Genomic DNA, 22123 nt, shown 5'->3' with positions numbered 1-22123 from the left:
GCCAGGTGGATGAACTTGCTGTCAAGACTACGGAGACATGTGGAGCAGAGCTGAGAACGCTGTTGGTGTTTAGCATGTGCTTTGCCCCCAAAACACAGCTGATCTTCCTGCCGGAAGGAATGGGACTTGTGCTTCCCTTCCTTCCTTGGTATTTGTTCAGAGATGAAGTCAACACCCACTGAGCACAGGGACTCCGTTTCTTTATAGCTGTCTCATTCTCCTGCTCCTCCACGGCACAATTAGTACTGGGGAAATGGAGTGATGAGTTTTGTACTCAAATCCCAGACAGGTACATCATTTACCTGCAGGACAGACCGAAATCACACTGAAAAACAAGAAGCAAGATGATGCATGGGAGATGGCAATGGGATGCCATCTTCCTGAAGATGGACATGAAGAGGTGCCTGTCAGAGACCCAAAGGAGACAGAGTTATATACCCTTAGTAGGGCCTCACAGCCAGGGACGGACAACAGCAGAAAGCCCAAAGGCTGGACTACTAGCTGATAACAATAGGTCATCTATCTATCCTCTAGGATTAATCCAGGGAGAGCATCAGTTATGCTCATCTTTACAAATGAGACGAGATGCCCAAGTCATGAAACTCAGCCGTCTTCCTCTCTTAGTTCAGCCCCTCGTCTACCCAGCTCTGGGAAGTGCTGCTAAGCATCATGTCAGACCTGAGAAGAAGACACCCAACAGGACTCAATGCAGAGCTGGTGTTCGTTTAGAACCAGTTTATCGAAGGGCTTTAACTGATTTAAAAACTCCTTCTGCCCATTCTAACTCAAGCATAGAACAATTCTGCCAAGAAGTGAACAGAATTTGTTTTCATTCCTGGCTGAGCTTGACAGCATAAAAACACAACCTTGTTCTCAAAGTAAAATGGAGTATTTTTTAGCAGGGGTAGCCGGACACTCTTGCTGGAGTGGTTAGAATCTGGTCCTAGTGGTGGGGCTAGGACTTTGCTGCCTGCTCTCGGATGTGGGTGAAAGAGCCCCACAGGGAGAGGAAACAACCTAGCCATTGGCATGGAGTCGGAGTTCATAATAGTTTACTCCTTGAACTGGGGTTTAGAAATATCCTGCCTACTGGCGAGAGCAGAAGCAGCACTGAAACGGACTCCCCCCCTCCCCCGGGAGGAGTCAAACTCACTCTGGTTATAAGGGCGGAACTCACACCAAGTCAAAGGCTCAGGGAACTCAGCACAGGCTATCTCAGTACAGGAAGACAGGGAGCTCTGGCTGGGGGCCATGGCAACAGTTGCAAAGGGATGCTCCCCAGTGCTGGGCATGAGGGACTCTCCCGCTCCTTTCTGTAGTCCTCCTGAGGGTGGTTTTAGCATAACTCCATCTCAACAGTGTCTAACATCCGTAGATCAGAACGAGAAAAAACAGGTCACCTTTTAATCAGAAAAAAAATTTGTTTGTTGAAGCAAAATTTGTCTGGTTTTAATTTCCCTTTGTGACATTAAATATCACAACTTTAGTTACACATGTAAATAAGATTAGACAGTCACAATCTAAATAATTTAAATTCATTACTATAAAAATTATGTTGGATTTTATAAAACCATTTTATAGTATGTATATTAAATGTTACATATAGAGAGCATACTATTAGTCAAATTAATATTTTAAGAAAAGTAAAATAAAAATATTCCTCATAAGTGATAAATACCAACATAAAAGTAACCATTGACAGTGAAAAATTAAATTGTTGCAGATTTATTCTACTCCAAGAAAACAAATTTGAAAAGCTCTATACAATTTATAACTGTCTGGAAAAATGTAATTTTTTAGAAAGGTAAAAAAATCATATCTATTACAAAGGAGGTAATAAAGCTATGTTAGAAATTAAAACTGGATGTTCAAGTTTATTAATTTAAGAAGATCATTAATAAATCTACCACAAGTTAGCAGAAATAACTTATTACAAATGTATTTAATGTCTGGTTTTCTAAAAATTAGTTGACCTCTCCGACCTTCTGATGTTAGTCTGCAGCAATGTAATGTTTTCACTGAAGTAAGAAAGAAAATCCAGCCTCACGTAGATATGTAGTTAGGAAATGCCGTACATTTAAAGAGCTTCTTCAAATAATTCTATTCCTCTTTGAATCTGAAGCAGTGTGGTGAAGGGGTGTTCTGGGGGAGGGTGGTTGATTCTAGGACGTTCTCTGAAAACACATCACTGATCTTCTCTTCTATATCAAAGCATATCGGTCCACCTTGCGGCCCGTGTGGGCCTCTCCCTCATCCGTGATTGTAACACCATGTATTATCTCTTAGGTATTGCTCCTTGGTCTCCCATGAGCCCCAGAGTCCTCGCTATCTCTGTTGAAAGAATTGAGAGGATATGCGGGGCATAGTGAGGAAGGTAGGTGGAGTAGCCACAAGATAAAGTGGGGCGCTCTAAGGCAGTGGTCCTTCCTGATGCCGTGACCCTTTAATACAGTTCCTCATGGTGTGGTGACCCCCAGCCGTAAAGTTATTCCATTGCTCCATAATCTTGCTACTGTTATAAATTGTAATGTAAACATCTGTGTTTCCTGATGCTTTTAGGTCACCTCTGCGGAAGGATTATTCAAGTCCCAAAGGGTCCCGACCCACAGGTTGAGAAACACTGCTCTAGGGGAGCGTAGGCAGTGAGGGAGGGACCACTGTGGAGGAACAATCTCAAGAGCCGAGGGTGGGCAGTGGCCCAACTGTGTTGCCTTACAGTTATAGGCAGGATTTGTCTACTTTTCAAACTTCTGGAGAGAATAGCTTTCATGAGAGGCTTTTCTGTCCAGGTGATTGACAGGTAATATGGATGAACTTCAGTCTTTGCTCCAGGATAGGGGGTGTTTTCTTAGAGGGTTTTCTTACCAAGGCTTAACTAGAGAGTGATGGATTCTGTGATAAGTTCACAGGATTGGATAACCGTAGAAAATAAAAACATGGGCAAAGCGCCTTTCAGACAGGAGCTGTTGGCACCAGGGGCCTCTCTGCAGGTTTCAGTTAGTACCTCTTCTCCCAGCAGGAAAAGAGACTTCTCTTATCTTTCTGGTGGATGTGGCTGTCCTTGGAACCACGTCCTTGGATAGCCTGTTGGAATTGGCTTAAGGGCTGGGCTTTGTCACCTGGGAACAGTTCTGAATTTAGAAAGGGGTGCCATAAAGGATGCTTAGGCCAAAGCTGAGGATGATCTCTGTGGACCTCTGTGGAGAGCCGCTTGGAACTGGCCTCTAGGCAAGATGGGGCCCCTGACCAATCTTCTTCACAGGGAAATTTAGGGCCTGACTGGAGTGTTCCATCTTTCAGAGGATTGAGGTCTCCAGAAGGAATGGAGATTATATTAATTCCTAGAGACCCTGCCATCAAATATGTGACCTGGGAAATAAAGATGCATCCTTCCTGTGGGGTTGACAGGGATTGGTGCTAGTTTGGGCCCCAGGTTTTGTTACTAGGCCTCTGCCCAGGGAAGGGTGAGGCCGATAAGACAACACTAGGAAAGTATTGGTAAAGTGTACGTGACGCCGCAGACAGCAGGAAGCTGGCGTGAAAACACTGGGTCTCAGTGATGCCCATAGCCTGACAAGAATATTTTTAAGTGACTCTGTTACTTACTGCTGGGCCAATCATCTGAACAGGATGCCCTGCCCCTGGAAAGCCTTGTCACTTAGTGACTTTAAGAAACACTATAGTGACTTTAATAAACACTATACACTTAGTGACTTTAATAAATACTATAAAGCATACCTAAAATTGTCATTACCCTGGTGGACTCTCTGGTTACCATCCACTCTTATCCAAGAGTACTCTCCTCTGCAGTGGCAAGTGGCTATCGCCTGTCCTCCCCCTTAGAGTGCTCCCCGTTACTTTGTAAAAAAACTCCATCTTTCTTCTGTACTACACACTACCTCTGAATTTCTTTCAACAGACAGAACACTAAGGAGCTGAGAGTAGCTTGGGGTTCTGGGACAGCTTGGTTTTCTAACATCCTAGAATGATGAGAACATCTGAACACTGGTCTCCTTCCTTGGCCTGCATCAAGCCCTGCAAACTCAGAACACCACCATCATCCCTCTCAAAGAAATCTAAGGACTGGAAAACCCTGAGCGGCTTGTATAAATGTTGCAAAATTCAGGAATTCCACTTGAGCACTTGAATATTTGTCCCTAGGACTAATCCTGTCACGTGTTTCCCTTGAAGTCGAGAGGACATCTTTCATATTTCAGATGTTTCCGCCTACCTATGCCTGAAGTCACCTTATAGCTTGTCAGTTGGTCTTTCAAGTCGAATGCTGTTCCACGGGGTTGGGAGGGCCGGGGAGCGGGGAGACATTCAGCTCCCACTCTGGAGCAGCCCCTGTGTTTGCAGGCACAGGAGAGTTGCCTCGCGTGCTCTTCGTGTTTTATTGCACAGACTATGAGAACCAAGAGTGAACAGTTAATAGCTTTAATGACTTGTACTGCTTCATCAAGCGGGGGGACTTAAATGAAACTGGCATTTTAATTAATTTGTTTCACATGAAGAACGCGAGGACGGCGAGGCAATGGGTTGTCCCCCTTGCTAGCTTGCTACTAAGGCGCAGCTCACTGCTTCCCAGTGCCATCTCTGCAAATAGCAGCATACTCCATAATCAACAAGATGATGAAGGTTGAAAACCAGAGTTCTTCAATGCTCTGAAAACCTTGCTTTCTCGCTGACATTGGCATCAAGAGTTAGATCTTGTCAGAGGTTTTGTGCTGATATTATTAGCCAAACACAAGCTAATATAAGCTCAGAAGAACCACCCTGGTAAATGGGAGCCATGCATCTTGCAAATTTGTAATTCTGCTGCAGAGGCGGGATGGGATCCTCTGTTTTCTCAGCTCTGTCTTTAAGTCAGTATATTTGACCATTTGACAGTTTTGTGGTTGGGTTGACTGAGCTTTCACCAAGAGACAATCACTGCAGACAGGACATGAAGATCCTTAGAGTGCAGGGTGAGCATTGGGTAGTCGCTAGTACATGAGTGTCTCGGTTTGGGGTGCCTGACTCTTGCCAGTGAAATACCACTCACTCTTTATCAATGGTTCTCAGCCTGTAGCTCAAGACCTCTTTGGCAAATCTCTATCTCCAAAACTATTTGCATTGCAATTTATAGCAGTAGCAAAACTACAGTTATGAAGTAGCAAAGAAAATAATTTTATGGTTGAGGTCATTACAACATGAGGAGCTGTATTACAGGGCCACAGCATTAGGAAGGATGAGGACAACGGCTCTGTACGATGCTCCAGTGGCTCTCCGTTTTTAACCTGGAAAAGCTGTATCAGAGCTTTGGATTACCACACGACATTTACTTGTTTTTTTTTTTTTTTTTTTTTTTTTTTTTTTTTTTTTTTTTGGTTTTTTGAGACAGGGTTTCTCTGTAGCTTTGGTGCCTGTCCTGGAACTAGCTCTTGTAGACCAGACTGGCCTCAAACTCACAGAGATCCGCCTGCCTCTGCCTCCCGAGTGCTGGGATTAAAGGCATGCGCCACCACCGCCAGGCTTGACATTTACAGTTTTAATTCATTCTTTAGATACTGTGAACAGCAAGACTGCTTGCCTGGCCCCGCAGCCCTGCTTGTCATCTTCAGTTTCTTCCTGGGATTTACAGCTCAGTGTCACCCTGGGCCTCCTTGTCTGTGCTCTCTGTCCGATGGCATCTGCCTTGGGAATGGCTTTCCGCATTTTGTTTGAGATTTCCTCTCTTCCTTGATTCATTCCAAATTGAACTGTGGGTTGTCCCTTGTTTTACTTGTTGTCCACCAGTGGCTTCTAGAAGAGGAGGTCATGTCCTTGTCACATAGGCACGTTCAGTGTCAAAGTCATCAAACACTTTTTTGAATAAAAAAAATACTTTTCTGTGTAAGAAGATAAATATAAACAAAGCATAAATCATGAGAATATAGGTTGTTTGTCACAGAAGAAACAATGCCAGCAGCCCAGAAGTCCACCCGATGACCACCTGATGACCCGTCCTGGTCACTGCTCACCTTCATGCCTTCTAATCTCTATCTAAGTTCTGTCGGCTTTTGGATTTTGTGTAAATGAACTAATACCATTTATTGTAGCTGGCTTCTTTTGTTCAACACTGTCTGTGAGATTCAGCCTTTTGTGGCTGTAATAGCGCTGTTTATTTTCTGTAGGTAAACACTGGAGGTTGCTCTGAGAGAACCCGCTCTGAACACAGTGTGCTCTTGCTGACCCAGACGGTTGTGTTGTTATATATATGCCAAGGGGTGGGATTGCTCATCCGAGGGTGTATATGCATCTTTACAAGCTCTCCAAGGCAGTTTAGTTTGAAATCCATCTTGCTGAACATGCTGTATTCTGTATGGTATATTGGCTATGGCGCACTCTTTGGAGGGGCCCTCTTATTCTAGAACCATCTGTAATATTCCTTGGGAGTTTTCTCTCATCTAAGAGAGCTGCAGATGCCCTTTATACATTTGGATATGAACATTTTGCTGGTTATACATCTTGCAATTATCTTTTCCCATTCTGTATGTCTTTTCATTTTATTTAATTTTGAATTTACTTAAAATGTATATTATTATTGTGCAGTTTAAAATTCCCCCTTCTAAGACAGGGTTTGCTGTCTAACTAAGGTCAGTCTTGAACTCACAATCCCCCTTCCTCTGACCTGGGAATGTGGGTATTGTGTGTTAACATCCAGGTTAGTGTTTCCTGTTGTGGTTGGTATGCTTGAGGTTCAATTATACAAATATTTTCTCCCATACAAAAAATCAAAGATGCACCTTTCTATGTCCATATCTTTCTTTCATCGCTCACATCTAGATCTGCATCTCACTCTGCAGCTAGCTATAGTGCATCTGTGTAAAGCAGATTGGAAGGTTGGCAGTCTCAAGAATGCCACCAGCCAGCATGAATGGGTGCAAGGCAGCAGTTGGGATGATGGTGTAGAAGTCATTAAGATCATGGGGAAGTGGAACTGTTCTCTCTCTGAGAGAGGAGAAAGTATTCAGAGATTAAAGATTTGTGGTCCAATGAGCGATGCACATGAGGCGTAAGGGGAAGTGCCGGCGTGATTTGGTGGCTGGGGTGTGTTAGAACAAATCTTTGATCTTCGTGCTAAAAGCTTTAATCTTGTGGGATTGTGACATTAAGCCTCTATGAAAGACATTTGGTCATAGCGAACTAAGCAGTCCTAATCCCAGTGCTAATCCTAATACACGTGTTCCTGTTGTTGCTGCTGTTTTCAAGATGGGGTGTCATATATCCGGGGTGACTTGGCGTTCCTGACACTTCTTCCTCTACCTCCCGAGTGCAGCGATCAGAGTTACATCACCACACCCAGCAAGTAGTCTTTCTTGACTTTCACCTCAGAGATAAAATGAATAAAGGTTATGAATACAGACAGGAATATGAAAGTTGTAAATTTGGGGGAGGGAGGAAGAAATCTTGGGATGGGGCAAAGGGGCAGATGCTGTTAGGTTGCAAAATAAAATAGCCAGAGATAACGTTCAAAACTGATGCAGCTAGCGAGCTTTCAGAACATCATGGGTGTATAGTATCAGGACCGGATGTGGAGATACAGTACAATGCAGTGGCCTCTGAGCTGATGTCACAGAAAGCTAATCAATACACCCTTCAAAACTGACAGCTAAGGAAAAATACTAGAAGAAACTAATTTCCCGAGCTGGAACTAACCACTTGAAGTACAAACAGTTAAAAATACTTGCCTCTGGGGAGAGAGACTTTGTTTTTGATCACGTACATGCATGACTAGTGACAATAAGCAGCATGTGGAAAGATACATGGTGTCAGGTTGGATCGCTTCCAGAAATGCAAATGTAATTCAGAATTAGAAAATCTATTAAAGTCAATCGCTACATTAGTAGATGAAAAGAAAAACCATCATCTCAAATGGGCACCAAAAAATTCAATAAAGTTAAACAATCATCCATGACTCTAAAACTGAGTTGAAGGAGATTTCCTTCATTTAGAAAAGTTCTGAGGGGTTGGAGAGATGGCTCCGCAGTTAAGCATGTGTACTGCTCTTGTAAGGGACCCGAGTTCGATTCCTGGTGCCCATGTTGGGCAGCTCACAGCCACCTGGAACTCCAGCTCCATCCAGGGCATCTGATACCCTCTACTAGAAGCAGAAATAAATGCTTATCATGACAGTGTATATGTCTGACTGGGTCCAGAACAGGCATCTGAATACATACGTAGCTTAAAGGTAGTTATGCCATAAAGGAACCATACTCTATATATCTATGCAGAACCCCAGTGCCAGGCAAGAGATGTCTCTAGTTGTTAGTTAGGGTAGGGCCCAGGATACCCCCCTGCCAATAAAAGAAACCATAGGCTATTGCTATTGCCTTTGGTTGCCTCCCAGAACTTGAAAATAAGGTCCTGTTGCTGAAGACACCACACCTTAGGGCTTGACGAACCAAGCTGCTGCTGACCTGGAAGGCTCTTCCCTGAGGACCAGCTCCTATAGTATTGGAAGTTGCCCTGTGGGTTGCCAAGAGAGAAAAGTTATCAGCTGTCCTACCCAGCTGTGGATCCTGTGAACCCCCTGGCCTGGCAGAATGGCTCCAACGATGCAATAGTGGCAGTTCCAGCTTGTTAGTAACCAGCGGTTGTCTGATTGGACTGAGGCCTGCTCTACAGAAGGGAACCGTAAGTCCAGGCAAGAATCTGGCGGGAGAGGTTATATACCCCAGAAGAGAATCTAAGTTTAGTACAGCTTCATTCAATATAGCTTCCAACTGTATTCTAAATGCAACGTACCCATACGTAAGTGTGAGTCACACCCAGCATCAACAGCTCTTCTTTTTGCGGTAGACAAAGGCTACTACTTATGCACCTGGGCAAAAGGGAGGCATTAAGTGACTGTGGAATAACTGGCCCGGTTGGTATATCTGCAACACATCCCCTACACCTGAGGCTCAGGGAACACTGTGGAAGAGGGAAAGAGGAGGTTTGATATCTACTGCAAAGTAGTATCTCTTAGAAACAAAGATGTTGAATCCATGAAATCTCAACAATATGGCTGCCTAAACAAGACCTGGAAAATGTCCACACCAGTTAACGTGCCAAAGTGGATGGAGGGAAATTTCATAAGGCTCCATCCCTATATGAAGAGTTACAGGCAATCAACGGCTGCTGGGGAGGGGGGGTTAGAATTAGTTTTCTCCAGGGACAACAACCTGATAGGTTATCCAATCCTAAGTTGTCAGCCTGGAACACTAGTACAAAAAGGCAACGCTAATTGGAGTCAGTAGGTTGTGCATATAATAATCATTGAATCATGAATTTGAGGGACAATGTGTGGAGACATGGAGGAGTTGGAGAGTGGGAGGGGTAGAAATGTCAGCACGGTGAACTCATTAAATTCTCAAAAAATAATTTTAAAAGATTTTTTCTATAGATTTCAAAAGATAATGCCTTTTTTTTGGTTTGGATTTTTTTTTGGTTGTTGTTTTTTTTTTTTTTTTTTCAAGACACGGTTTCTCTGTGTAACAGCTCTGGCAGTCCTGGAACTTTTTGCTGTAGACCAGGCTGGCCTCAAACTCACAGAAATCTACCTGTCTCTGCCTCCCAAGTCATTAAAGGATTAAAGGTGTGTGCCACCACCACTGGGAAAGATAATACTTCTTAAAAGATTAAATTGCTAGTGATTAACAAAAGTTATTAATAAAAAAACTCATCAAAAATATTGATAAATACAGAGAGCTTTTCATCTTTTTTGGTGGACTGGACAAACTCCTGTAAATCTTTTTAAGATGGTATGTAAAATTAATGAAACTTTAGTAACAATTTTAATAAGTTTTATTTTGTAAGTTGATAAACATTTGTAAAATGTACACAAAAGAGCAAGTGGCAAGATTCTTTTGAAAAATACCAGAAAATAAACTACTAAATCTATTTCCCAGTAATTTGTACACTTAAGTATCAAATAACATATACTCTAAATATTCATGGCAGTCTTATTTAAAACAGCAAAATAAAAACAAAGCAAAATGCAAGGGCTGGGAGATGGATCAATGCTTAAGAGCACCAACATGGCATCTCACAACCACCCCGAACTCCAGGCAGGGAGTTCTACTCGCTCTTCTGGCCTCCATGCCGACCAGGCATTCCCATGGCACACACACTACATACAAACTAACACTCCTGCACACAAAATAAAAATGAATAACTGTGTAAAAACTAAAAATATTATCAGGAAGAACTCACATGTCTCTCAGCAGTCGATTAGATAAATAAATTGTATATATCTGTTTAGTGGAATATTGTAAAACGATGAAAAGAATCAACGAACTATACCTGAAACAGATTAGATAAAATTTGAAAGTGAAATGTCTAGTGCAAAAAGATTTACAAACGTGTCAGGGTCTAGCCTTGATGGGATTTGCATGTAGGAGCATGAGGATTAGAATTATTAAGCAAAAGGAACAGAGATATGAGAGAAATAAAAGACAAAAACACAGAGCAGCACCGGGAGGGAAATTCAGTGAATCCGAAGCCAGCCGTGTTTATTTTCCACACGCTTATATACTTCACTCCAAAAGGGGAGGGGGAGGAGGCAACAGACTTCATTAACGTGGTATAAGGAATAAAGAGAGCACCCTCAGTCGAGCAGTCTGTTGTTTGGACAGGATGTGTAACGCCTGCACCCTTAGACCAAGTATCCTGCAGGCAGGCATTGCCCGGAACCTCCTGCCAATCTCCTTCAAGGAGCAGGAATAGACTTTTCTGACCTTTGGTCAAGGTGGAGCAGATCTACCTCTATACTCAAAATACTAATCAGCCACACCCTAGATCAGGATCTGTTGTTTGTAGCCACACCTGTTGTCAACAACTTTGAAAGAGCAAAAATAAGCTCAAACTCTCTGACCTTCAGTCAAGGTGGAACAGGACTCACGTCTGTGGGCCTTGGCATAAACACATGTAATTTTTCTACAAAGAGAGTTTCCAAAATATTATAAAGAATATATATGGTGACAGTTGTGTGGGTTCTAGTATAAAAGTTCAGCTGTTGGTTGTTTGTGGCTGATGGCTTCAGGCAGAGGCAGGGGAATGGAGCTAAGGAAGGGTTTTTTTTTGATAAGGTACTCTAAAAGCAGGAGGGAAGTATTCTGCTTTCTAAGGTGGATGGTGTTAGGTAGCTAGACAGACAATCAGAGAAGCCTCACTCCCTGGTAACGGTAATTTATCAGTCAAGAAAACTAGCCTACCTAGACCACCACCCATAGAAGACCCCACTCATCTCCATTTCTGACATCCCCAGACACAATCACTGTTCCCTGACCAGCTATCATACATAACCGTTGTTTGTACAGAAGTGACGTGAGGAATTGTACTATATGCCCTTGAATTTACACCAGTGGTACCAAACTACCTTCCTCGTGTCAAATCTGCACATTGGCTCATTACTAATCTGCAGTATCTCTCCACCAGTAGCCATTTCTAGCTCTCCCACTGGCGAACAGCACTGTTGAGACAGGGCCTGAGCCTCCCCACTGCACTTTCTCTTTGTGAACGGATCTGGCTAATTCCGTTTCCGACGTCAGGCGAACTGTTTTGTTTCACGCTTTCCTTTCTCAATTGCAAAACTGCCGGCACTTCTTTGAACGACACTCTGTACATGATGCATGTGTGAGCGTCTTCCTTTTCTGTTTTGTTAGACCCTGCCATATTGCTTTCGATGCACTCGCGAGGAAGCACATGTGCGCTTCATTTTCTTCAAGTCACCATTAACACTGTGGTCAGATCCATGGCGTCAGTACCCAAGGGATGAATTTATAGTTCCACCATTTTTAGTGGTGCTAGAATTTTTCATCCTGTAGGCTTACCAGTTGCTGGTTGAAATTCATTGCACACCTCTCCTATAAGCTGCTTATAGAAATTAGACTGTTTTGACTTTTTAAAAATTGGTCTGTACAAAGGTTTTAGATGTGCTACATAAAAAGAAGCAGTGTTATGGCTATAGCTCAGAGGCAGAGAGCTTGCTTAGTAGGCACGAGGCCCCAGGTTCAATTCCCAGAACCATAAATTAGTAAACAGAACAATTTGGGGGATCTGGACAGATCTCCTAGCAGTCAAGAGCACTTGGTGCTCTTGCAAAGGACCTGGGTTCAATTTCCAGCACCTACATGGCGGCTCACAACCATCCAAATCCACTTCCAGAGGATCTGACACCTTCTCTTGGCCTTGGTGTGTACTAGGCATGTGCGTGGTACACATATATACATGCAGGCAAAACACTCATACATATAGAGTAAAAACAAGTCTTTGCTTTTAAGGAAGCAGCAGCAATATATGTGCTAAATGCCTTCCTCCAGTCTTTAGTTTTTAATATTACCTTTGGTACCGTTGTGATATACACGTTTTTAAACATTGGACATGTTATGCCCATGTAACATTCTACCCTAATAAGCTGTGTTCTCCACCCCTGCCCCAGACCCGGTGCGTAGATTCCTTCCAAGGAAACCACATTATTATTTAAAGTATTTATTATTTTAAAGTATTACTTTTTTTTTACTTATAGAAAACTACCAAGTTACTTTCCAGACTTGCAGTTCATTTTTGTACCAGAACGATGATATTTATGAGAGTGTCGATTCTAAAAGGAAGGCTCACCCCAAAGTGGATATTACGTGGATCCTTCTCATTCGCTACTACATACACCTGCAGAGAATTAACAATATGAGCAAGCTGCTAGGTGAGCCTCGATGTGTTAAAGGAAAAAAAAGTGTGTGTGTGTGTGTGTGTGTGTGTTTCCTACAAAAGATGTCATCTTCTGATACCATCATCAGATTTCCTTTACGTTTCAGGAATTTGAACCTGAAATACAGGGAACTTCATTCCCCTTCATGGTTGTTTGTCTTTTTGTTTCTCCCTCCCTCCCCCAGAAGATCTTAGCAGGACTGATTCCTAGTTGCCCACAGCCCATGGCATTCATTTCTTCACCCTTTCTAACTCTCCCTTTCTCGTGGCCCCAGTTTTCCCACACGGCAGGGTCTGTTTGGTGGGAACCCAAAATAAGACAGGTAGGCAGAACAGATGGTTCAGCCCTTAGCATTCACAACCAGCAGCGATATCCTTGTGTGACTCTGAGATTTCCCTTGAAGCCTGCGACAATCAGCATCTATTAGCAAATAAATCCTATAGAACAAGGTGGTGGCTAGACACCAGCTGATGGGTGTACCATAGCAGGCAGTGAAGAAATACCAAGACTGGGGCCATTCTGTCCCTCACAGGAGCCTTAACAATGGTCTTTCTGTTCCCAAGCATCTGCAACTCCAGTCTCAGGGATTTCTTTGCCCGACGACATGCTCCTCACATCCCTGTACAACTCTGAACTGATCTTGCGCCAAAAAGAGATGCATATTTTTCTGAAACGGTTCTTACAGCTCTACTCTTCTTCCTGCATCGATGGTTTTCCAAAGGAACTCCTTCAAGGTGTGGAAAACCCTGCTCCACTGGAGAAAGCCATGTTTGATTCCTCAGGCAAGGTAAGTGTCTGGAGCCTGTGTCTCTGTGAGGTGTCTTGAAGTCACCCTCCTATTGCAGCAAGGAACACATCAGCCTCCAGGGGGTATAGAGTCCAGGAAGGCTCATTTGTGTAGAACCACTGAGGCAAGCGGTAAAGTGAGAGTTACGAATTGTCTTGATTATGGGGACTCAAAAGGAAATAGGGATTCAAAGGGAAGCACAGACTCACAGAATACAGGACAAAGTGAAAGCCACCGTGTTCTGCTGCTCTACCCCGGGGAAATGTGAACAACCACACAAGCTTGCTTCTGCTCTGACCTCCGAAGAGAGCTAAAGAGGCCCCACCTCTCTCTAAGATATCAGGTCCCACACAGAAGCCACGCCCTAGGGCTGGTACCCCAAAAGCTATTGGTGAAATGGGTTCCCAAACAGAGGACCATCAAGTCGCCTGCAGTTTTAGAATGGTTACCACTTCACGTCTTGTTCCTGTTAACCTTTGAAATGATTCAGAATCTTCTATAGTCCTGAAAATCAATCTCTTTCAGGCAGCCATTTTGTTAAGTTCTGATGCAAATTCCAGTATCATAACTTTGCCATAACCGAGTATGATTCTTTCTAAATCCACACCCAAGTTGTTTTTATTTGTTTTAAATGTGTAAAATATTGACTGTACTTCTCACAGCAGTTAATATAAATAGATTAAAGAAGTAAAAGCTTTAGATGAATTAAGAGTTAGAGAACTCTTTGGGAAAGGTCTATTAAATTTTATGGATTTTTAGAAAATATGTAATATGAAACCTTTAGAGAGTCCCATTGACAAGGCATAAAAAGATGACTAGAAATGAAGTTTTAAGAGTTACTTTTAAAACCATCATGGTCTTGAGTAATTGGAATGTTTAAACAAGCTACTGAAAGGAGTTTGAGCATACTGAACAAGTCTTCAAAAATAGGACTATGGGGGCTTGAAATTCAGTAATCAATAAGCATTTATTGAATCCCTACAGTGTGCCAAAGTAGCACTGACTTGGTAGAGATAGATAATGCAGAAAATCAGAGTCCCCGAGTGCAGTCTTGGTCTGGTAGTAAAGAAACACATCTTAGGTTTGACCAAGAGGAAGTGAGATTATTTTAGAGATTCTTTCTAAGGAACATCACAAGGAGAGTGTGAAAATTAAAATGGATTATCTAAGGTTTTACTTTGAAATTGCTGGTGGAAACACAGGGAGAATATTTGATGTTTAAAATATAATCAAAACACTTCTCACTGCGACCCCACTAGCCCAGGAAAGAGTGCCAAAAACTGGCAGATGGGATCACATGAAATCAAAAGGGTTCCTAGGGGCCGAGGAGATGGCTCAGTGGCTGTGTAACTCCTGAGCACCCATGTAAAAAGCTAGATGCTGTGGCTCTTGACCAGGGCGAGGGAACTAAGATAGGTAGATGACAGAGCTTGCAGGCCAGCCAGTCAGCCAAAGTGGTATGGGTTAGGATGCAGGGGCACACTTAAGTTGACCTCTCACCTCTGGAAGCACACACACAAGCAAGTATGTTCTCTCTTTCACACGTGTATGTATACACAGATGTGCACACACACACGTGCCTACACACAGCTTCTGCACAAGAAAAGAAACTTTCAAAAGAGTGGACAGACAGTTCATAAAATGGGAGAGAAATCTTTGTTCAGCTCTACTTCAGAGAAGGGGTAACTATCTGGAACATACAAAGAATAGTAAAAACTAAGACTAAAACCCAAGCTGCCAATCAACAGATGGGGGATGGGATGGAGGAGGAGCATCTTGTGGAGGAAGCTGGTATGTTGTGCTTTGTAGATGGTAGGTCTGAGACTCTAACAGAAAACTCAAGGGGACATGGAATCCATGAGCTTCTGGTACATATTGACGAAATGACTAAATCATTTCTCTTGCATAGATTCTTTCAAAATTAGAAAAAAGATGTTCACTTATTCTGAATTGACTCCATCTTTGAATCTCACCACTTAGCTCTTTAGTGTTTGCTATGTTAGGCTTCTGTGAACTTACTAGCCATGTCCATGTGTCTGTTGCAAGCTCTGCCATGGTTTGTTCTAGAGCAGGAACCTTTACACATCTTATCCTATCAGGATGGAGCACCTCTGTTCTGGGAGATAATGTTAAAAACATAAAAGAATATTCCAGAACATTCCTGCCTTTTTATTCAAAATATTTAGTTGACTGTTTTTTTTTTTTTTTTTTTTTTTTTTTTTTATAAACTGTGACCTTAGAAGTAACAGGCCATGTATGGTGGTGCATTTCTATAACCCCAACATTCAGGAAGCTGAGCCATGAGAATTATAAACTGTAGGCCAGCCTGGACTACATGGTAATAAGACACTGTTATAATGTAATTTATATATTAACATAAAACGTTTAAATAATAATATAAGATTATTTAAAGAACTCTATTAAAGATTATGGTTCATGTCCATAATCCCAGCATTCATGAGGCTGAGCCAAGAGGATCTTGAGTTTTCCCACCAGCCTGGGCTGCCTGGTAGAATCTCTGAGGCCGCACAGTGTAACCCCACCTCAACACGATAGCAAAGAAACTCAAGCTGAACTCAGATAAAGGAATGCTCACGGAATTATCCTTGTTGGAATCACGTGGGAGGATGTTTCAAAGGACTCTCCCATCTTTCCAGAAACCAGAGGACTCTCATATTCCTGGCACTTAACCCCATTCTGGACTGAACTCTAGCTCACTGAGAACTGCAAGAGTGGAGCAGAGGGAAATTACCCACTTCTCCGAATCCCAACGTTGACCCCGTAGAGTGTGACTTCCTGTCTGTTGGTGAAGGGCTCTGCTTGGAGTGAATTTTCTTGCCCTTCACATAGTGTTGGAACATATTGGGCTCCTTCAAATCTCACATGAAGGAACAAAGAATATCCAACCAACAAATAGTTCACTCCCAAGAAAAGCAGAAATGTGGAAGTCCCAGATACTTCCCCCAAATTCATCAATTAAGTAACTTTCTCCCAAAAAGAGGCCTGAGAGGGAAGGCAAGACCAGCAAGATCTCCCAATAGCATACATAGCATGAACAAAAGTACTAGATAAAGGGTTCCTATCCAACACTAGCTTCTGATTCTGCCCCTTTGGAGCAGAGACTCTTAGGTGGATTGTTGCAAATGTCCTAAACACCTGGGGTTTCAGTTTCTTGCTGTTTATTTGTTTGTTTTGGTCAGTGTCTCATTTTAGGCCAGTCTGACCTAGAACTTACTCTGTAGCTCAGGCTGGTCTCAAACTCACAAGAGCCTTCCTTCCTAAGTCTGCTAAGTGGTGGGGTTATAGGCTTTCACCATCGAGCCTGGTTATACCTTGACTCTGGAAGGAGAGGACAGGGGACTGGACCTGAAGGCTGAGAACAGTGTCTTAGTTGCTCCTCTCCTGTGCACATTGAATACGACCTCAAAAACTAATGCGCCCTACTTAGGTCTGTTTTGAAAGTGTCCCTGGCCCAATTGTTCTAGTATGAAGGGCCACCTGGATGCTCATAACCAAATTCTGAGGGTGGAGTTCCACAGGAGGAATTTAGATACGATCTACATCCCTCCGACATTTCTCATGGCAGTGGTTTAATGGCAGATTCTGTTTCACCGGTATGCTTGTGGTTTTGTATAATTAGTGTAACACTTTCCCCGGATAATCAGCTCTGAGATCACTGTCGCTTGCCTGACAGGTGCACAGTACCTAATCATGTGTTTGTTTCAGTGGGGTGGGTAACTAACGAGCACGAAGCCTTTGGGATGTTTTTTTTTATATAATCTCCAAGCTTGGCTGATTTTTATAATATTTTTTTGAGCCTTTAATCACTCGGGAGGCTACTTCAATCAAACTATTTCCTTACTTTGATACTTCAGCCTGTGTTTTCCCCCATCAAGAAGTAGGTCCCTTTCCATAGCAATCATTGCTCTGTGTTGTGTTGAATCTGTTGGAGCTTGTGATGGAAAACAAAGGCACCAAACAAATCACATTAGAGATCCCAAATAGAAGATGATTAAAATTGTACGCAAGACTGAGTTATGCATGCTTATGGACTGCATATGCAGGTCTATGCAGCCTGTGCAAATCCAAATATTTGATTACCTGGAATGATTTAGTTTTGATAGAATGGTAGGTCTGTTATCCCATCCCTCTTAAAGAATTAAGAAAACATAAAAAGAACTTGGTGCATAATTCAATATTGAATGTGTGTGTATACCCAAATATATATACATATATATATACTTATATATATGTATACATATATAATTAATCTCACCAGCAACTAGATACTATAATGTTTTAAGGATATGGAAAATGTGTGTTTCATATTGTTTAAGTGTGTATGTTCAGGTCTGTGTATTTGTGGGTGTACACATGTATGCGTCTGTGTGTGGTGGCCAGAAGACAACCACAGATGTAATTCTTTAGGCGCTACCCACCTTGGTTTGAGAGACAGGATCTCTCATTGGCCTGGTCCTTACTTCCAGGCCAGTGAGCCCCCAGGGTTCCGCCTGTCTCCCACCCCCAGTGCTGATCTGATAAGCATATTCTACCATGCTCCCCTTTTTCACGTGAACTCTTGAGGATTCGGCTCAGGTCCTCAGGATCATGAAGCAAGCTCTGATGACTGAGCCATCGCCCCAGTTTGACAGTGATGTCCTACTGTTCTTACTAGGCATTGTTCTAATTATCACGTGTTGAACTAAAAGGTAACCGATTTTTATTTTCCTAAACTAGCCTAGTTATGAATATGAATTTTTAAACCCAGGAAAGCTCCTCATATGAGAAATTCAATTTTGAAACGGTTCTTTGCTCGCTCTTTTTTATGAAGTGTGAAACCACTCCTCAGTATGCAGAGGGTTTTTTTTTTATAGCTTCTAGATCATTTTGGAGAGTTTCCTATTTAGCATTACCCTTCAGTCAAAATGTCACCAGCCCCTGCGATGCCTCAGAGTCAGGGGATAACCAGAGAAACTGCTTCCCTGCAATCTTGGGAGCAGGTTACCTTCCAGTTGATGATTCTTTTCAGACCTGCAGTTCTGCTATCTGTATTGCTCTCTCCCTGCTTGGTCTGCTGTTTAGTTGATAAACATCAGCCATCTTCTGTTCCCTTCTGATGTGGGAGTTCCCTCTGTATGCTGTGATTACCATTAATGAATAAGGAAACTTCTTTGGACCTATAGCAGGGCAGAACAGAGGTAGGTGGGAAAAACTAAGCTGAATGCTGGGAGAAAGGAGGCAGAGTCAGGGAGAAGCCACGGAGCCCGCTGCCAGAGACAGAAGCACTGAAACTTTGCTGGTAGGCCACGACCTCATGGTGTTGCACAGATGGGTTAAATTAAGATGTAAGACTTAGCCAATAAAATACTAGAGCAATGGGCCAAGCAGTGCTTTAAATAATATGGTTTCTGTGTGATTATTTCCTGGCTAAGTGACCGGGAACAAACTAGCGGCCTCCTTACAACACCCTTCATCATCAGAGACTCTTTAAACAAGGGATGAAGCTCTCAGTTCCATTCTTCGCAGTTGTGTCCCTGGCCCAGTGACCTAATTTCCTAGGAGTAGTGAGATCCCACCGAGGGCTTGGACTTACAAACCAGCCACATTCATGTAAAGAAGGAATGAGGAAACTGGACTTTAACCTTCAGGGAAGAGTTAGTGTCCCTCTTTGTGTATGGTGCCACCATTAAATAGTGTATAAATTATAATCACACACTCTGTGCTAGCAGCATTGCCAAGTGCTAACCAATTGTGCCCCTGGGGCATGGAGCACAGACTCTGGCTATTTCCTCATCAGTGTGTAAAGCAGAAACAATGTGATGGGTATTTCTTAGCAACAAGTTTCAGGGTAGCCCCCACCCCGAAGTTTTATTGAAGTGAAAGACGTTTCTAGAATCCAGAGGGTTTTAAAGCATCATTTATTATATGAGAATTTATTCTATGGTAATCTAGGGGCAGTTTTAAAGTCTCCCTCCATCAAATAAGCTGAGAGAATTTCCAGAATTTTTTTAATGCAGCAGTTAATTTACTTTAAATATTGAATGAGTTCATTATCAGCCACTATACTGACATGGTTTCTCACTATTACTGTTCCCCAGATTCATCGGGACAGTTCCCTGCAGTCTGATATCTCCTCAAAGGTCCTGGGCAGTCTGTCTTACATAGATGTCTCGTCAGAAACGGCAGTGCAAGCACAGAACAAGGAACTCTGCTTCCAGTGGTATATCCCTCCCCTGGACAGACCTCCCAAGGACGTGGAACCCATGGTACATACGCACTGACCGCGCTCAATATTCCATTCAGAAATGAGGCTGAGAACACGCTAGTAACTAGCTACTGTGGGGATCACTCCCTTAACTACTGACAACCAAGCAGCGATTCAGAGTCTAGGGGAGTCTTGGAAATGGGTCAGGCTTTGCAAAGGGGAACAATTGGTCAATACAACCTTTTAGGGAGAAACCTTCTACTGTAGAGTTCCTCTGACAAGTGCTTGCTCTAAGAGCCTCAGGCATTTTCCCACAGAATGCTAGCCTTAGGGGTTTTCCTGGTCTGGCATTTTCATTTGCTTCTTGTCTCCTGCATCGGTCTCCTTTTGCACTCTCCAGCACATAAGCTTTGTCCCCTCCAGTGGTGCCTCTGGTAACTTCTGCACCCCCTTGACTCACGTGACCTCTGTCAAATCATAAACCTCTCAGGTCTTTTTTTTTTTTTTTTTGTTCTCTATCTTCCCTCTCCTTTAATTGGTCTGCTAACTCTAGGCCAATTATACAGCCTTCCCTATTCAGACAAAAATAGAGATTTACCATATCACTTCCCAGCTTTATTTAAGCTCTGTCATACCTCTTAAAGCAAACCATCCTGTTATCTACAGGTGATTGGTTTCTGGATTTTCCAAAGATACCAAAGTTCATAGATGCTCAAGTCTCTTTACTAAAATGATGCATTTGCATATGACCCACATACATGCTTGTTGTGTACACTTTCAATCATTTCTGCATCAGATATAACATCTGATACCAAGAAAACGTGTGCATGGTCACTATGCTGTGTTATGTCGGAACTAATGACCAGACAGAATCTTTGCGTGTTCAGCAGACACAGCAAAAATGTTTTCAGTCTGTAGCTGGTTGAAAGTGTGAATGTAGGAGCCCATGGCTGTGGAGGGCTGTCCACACCATCTGTTCCCCTCTTTCCTCGTCCAATCCTTGCCCGATAGCCCACCTAACTTCTAAAATAGTGTCTCTATCCTGTGTTTCAAGGAAATACACCATAGTAGTTTTCGAATTGTGGTGGCCCAAATACGAATAGGTGAGAGAGTCAATACAAGTCAGTCATGAGTAGCATTGAGTGTGTGCCCGTGTGTATGTATATGTATGTGTGCACATGTGTGTGTCCACTGCAGGCACAGGAGAGGAAAGCGAAAAAAAACGGCATCATGTTCTCCTTCATTGTTACCATGAGAAGGCTCTTTCACTCTTGTGGCGCTTGCCTGGCCAGTGAGCTCCTGGATCTGCTGGTTTCTGTTTCTCCAACGCTGGGGTCTTGGGAGCATGCAGCTGCGTGAGGATTTTTATGAGTGTGCTGCTGGGTGTTCACAACTGGGTTCTCTCTCTCTCCCCCCCCTTCCCTTCCTCCCCCCCTCTCTCTTTCTCTTACTGGGACATCTCTCCATCTCAAAAGTAGTTCTTTCTAAAAAGAATAAGACACAAGCCAAAAAAGCACACATCACGTAGCAGTAAAAAAGGCTTTGTGAGAATTTTGTTTTATGACAAATGTTGCTAAAGACAAAATTTCCTAGATTGGTGATCATGTATCACAATGTATTACTTGGAGGGAATCCAACAAAAAATACAAGTTCAAAGGTTTTGAGAGTTTTTTAGTTGGAAAACCAAAATGTTTATCTAAGCACTAGTCTTTTAAAATTAAAACTATGTTCAGGTCACCAGATGGTAAAGCAGCCACATCATGTCGGTCACTGGGAGGGCAGACTAGTGCAGGTTGACCTGGATGTCCTTGTGTTGATGTCAGGTGACAGAAGCCGTCCTCCAGGCGTCAGGTGCTGACATCTCCAGGGTAACGAGGTGTCGTCCATAAACAGCCGTGTCTGACAGCGAACAAGGCCTCCATAGTCTGAGATCAGGAAGTTAGATGTAGAGTCCCAACCATACATTCTGATTTAAGGTGATTAATTTTTCTCAAGGCACAAGAAAACAGGCCGAGCAGTTTTCCTCTTTCTCTTACCTTGGGTCCATCCGCAACAGTGAACGTCTATGTATGTCTGTGCATGTCACACGATAAAAGATGTAGCAGCTGTCAAAAAATAACACGAAGAAACATTTCCCTAGATAACTACATCATTACAAATCCAAAATTCCTACCTTTTTGGAAGGTATTTCCAGCAGTTGCTCAATTATTTTAGATATTGCTGTTTCTGCACATCCACCTACTCGTTATTTTTGCATGTTAACGTAGAGGTGGGTGTCAGGTAACTACCACTGAGACTCACCTAGATGGTAACCGCACCGAGCGCTGTGCCCAGCTGGGTGCGTGAAAGCAATTTTGTTCCCCTTAGCTTGACAGCAACTATATGAGCTAGGTGAGATCACTAACCCCATTTCACAGAA

The 22123-nt window shown here is 42.8% G+C and overlaps 1 protein-coding gene across 1 annotated transcript in view; it reads left to right on the top strand.

The window, feature by feature from the left end:
- Positions 1-22123, top strand: part of Cfap54 (cilia and flagella associated protein 54) — a 255271-nt gene that overhangs the window by 197404 nt on the left and 35744 nt on the right. The window contains exons 62-64 of the mRNA XM_057757648.1: positions 12533-12706; positions 13276-13499; positions 19598-19765. Of these exons, the coding sequence (XP_057613631.1) occupies positions 12533-12706; positions 13276-13499; positions 19598-19765 (566 nt within the window). The remainder of the gene's footprint in view (positions 1-12532; positions 12707-13275; positions 13500-19597; positions 19766-22123) is intronic.

The sequence above is a fragment of the Chionomys nivalis genome, chromosome 25, assembly GCF_950005125.1.
Source record: "Chionomys nivalis chromosome 25, mChiNiv1.1, whole genome shotgun sequence".
In the NCBI taxonomy this organism is placed as follows: Eukaryota; Metazoa; Chordata; class Mammalia; order Rodentia; family Cricetidae; genus Chionomys; species Chionomys nivalis.
The sequence above is the reverse complement of the archived record's forward strand: the minus strand, read 5'-3'. Positions and strand labels throughout refer to the sequence as shown.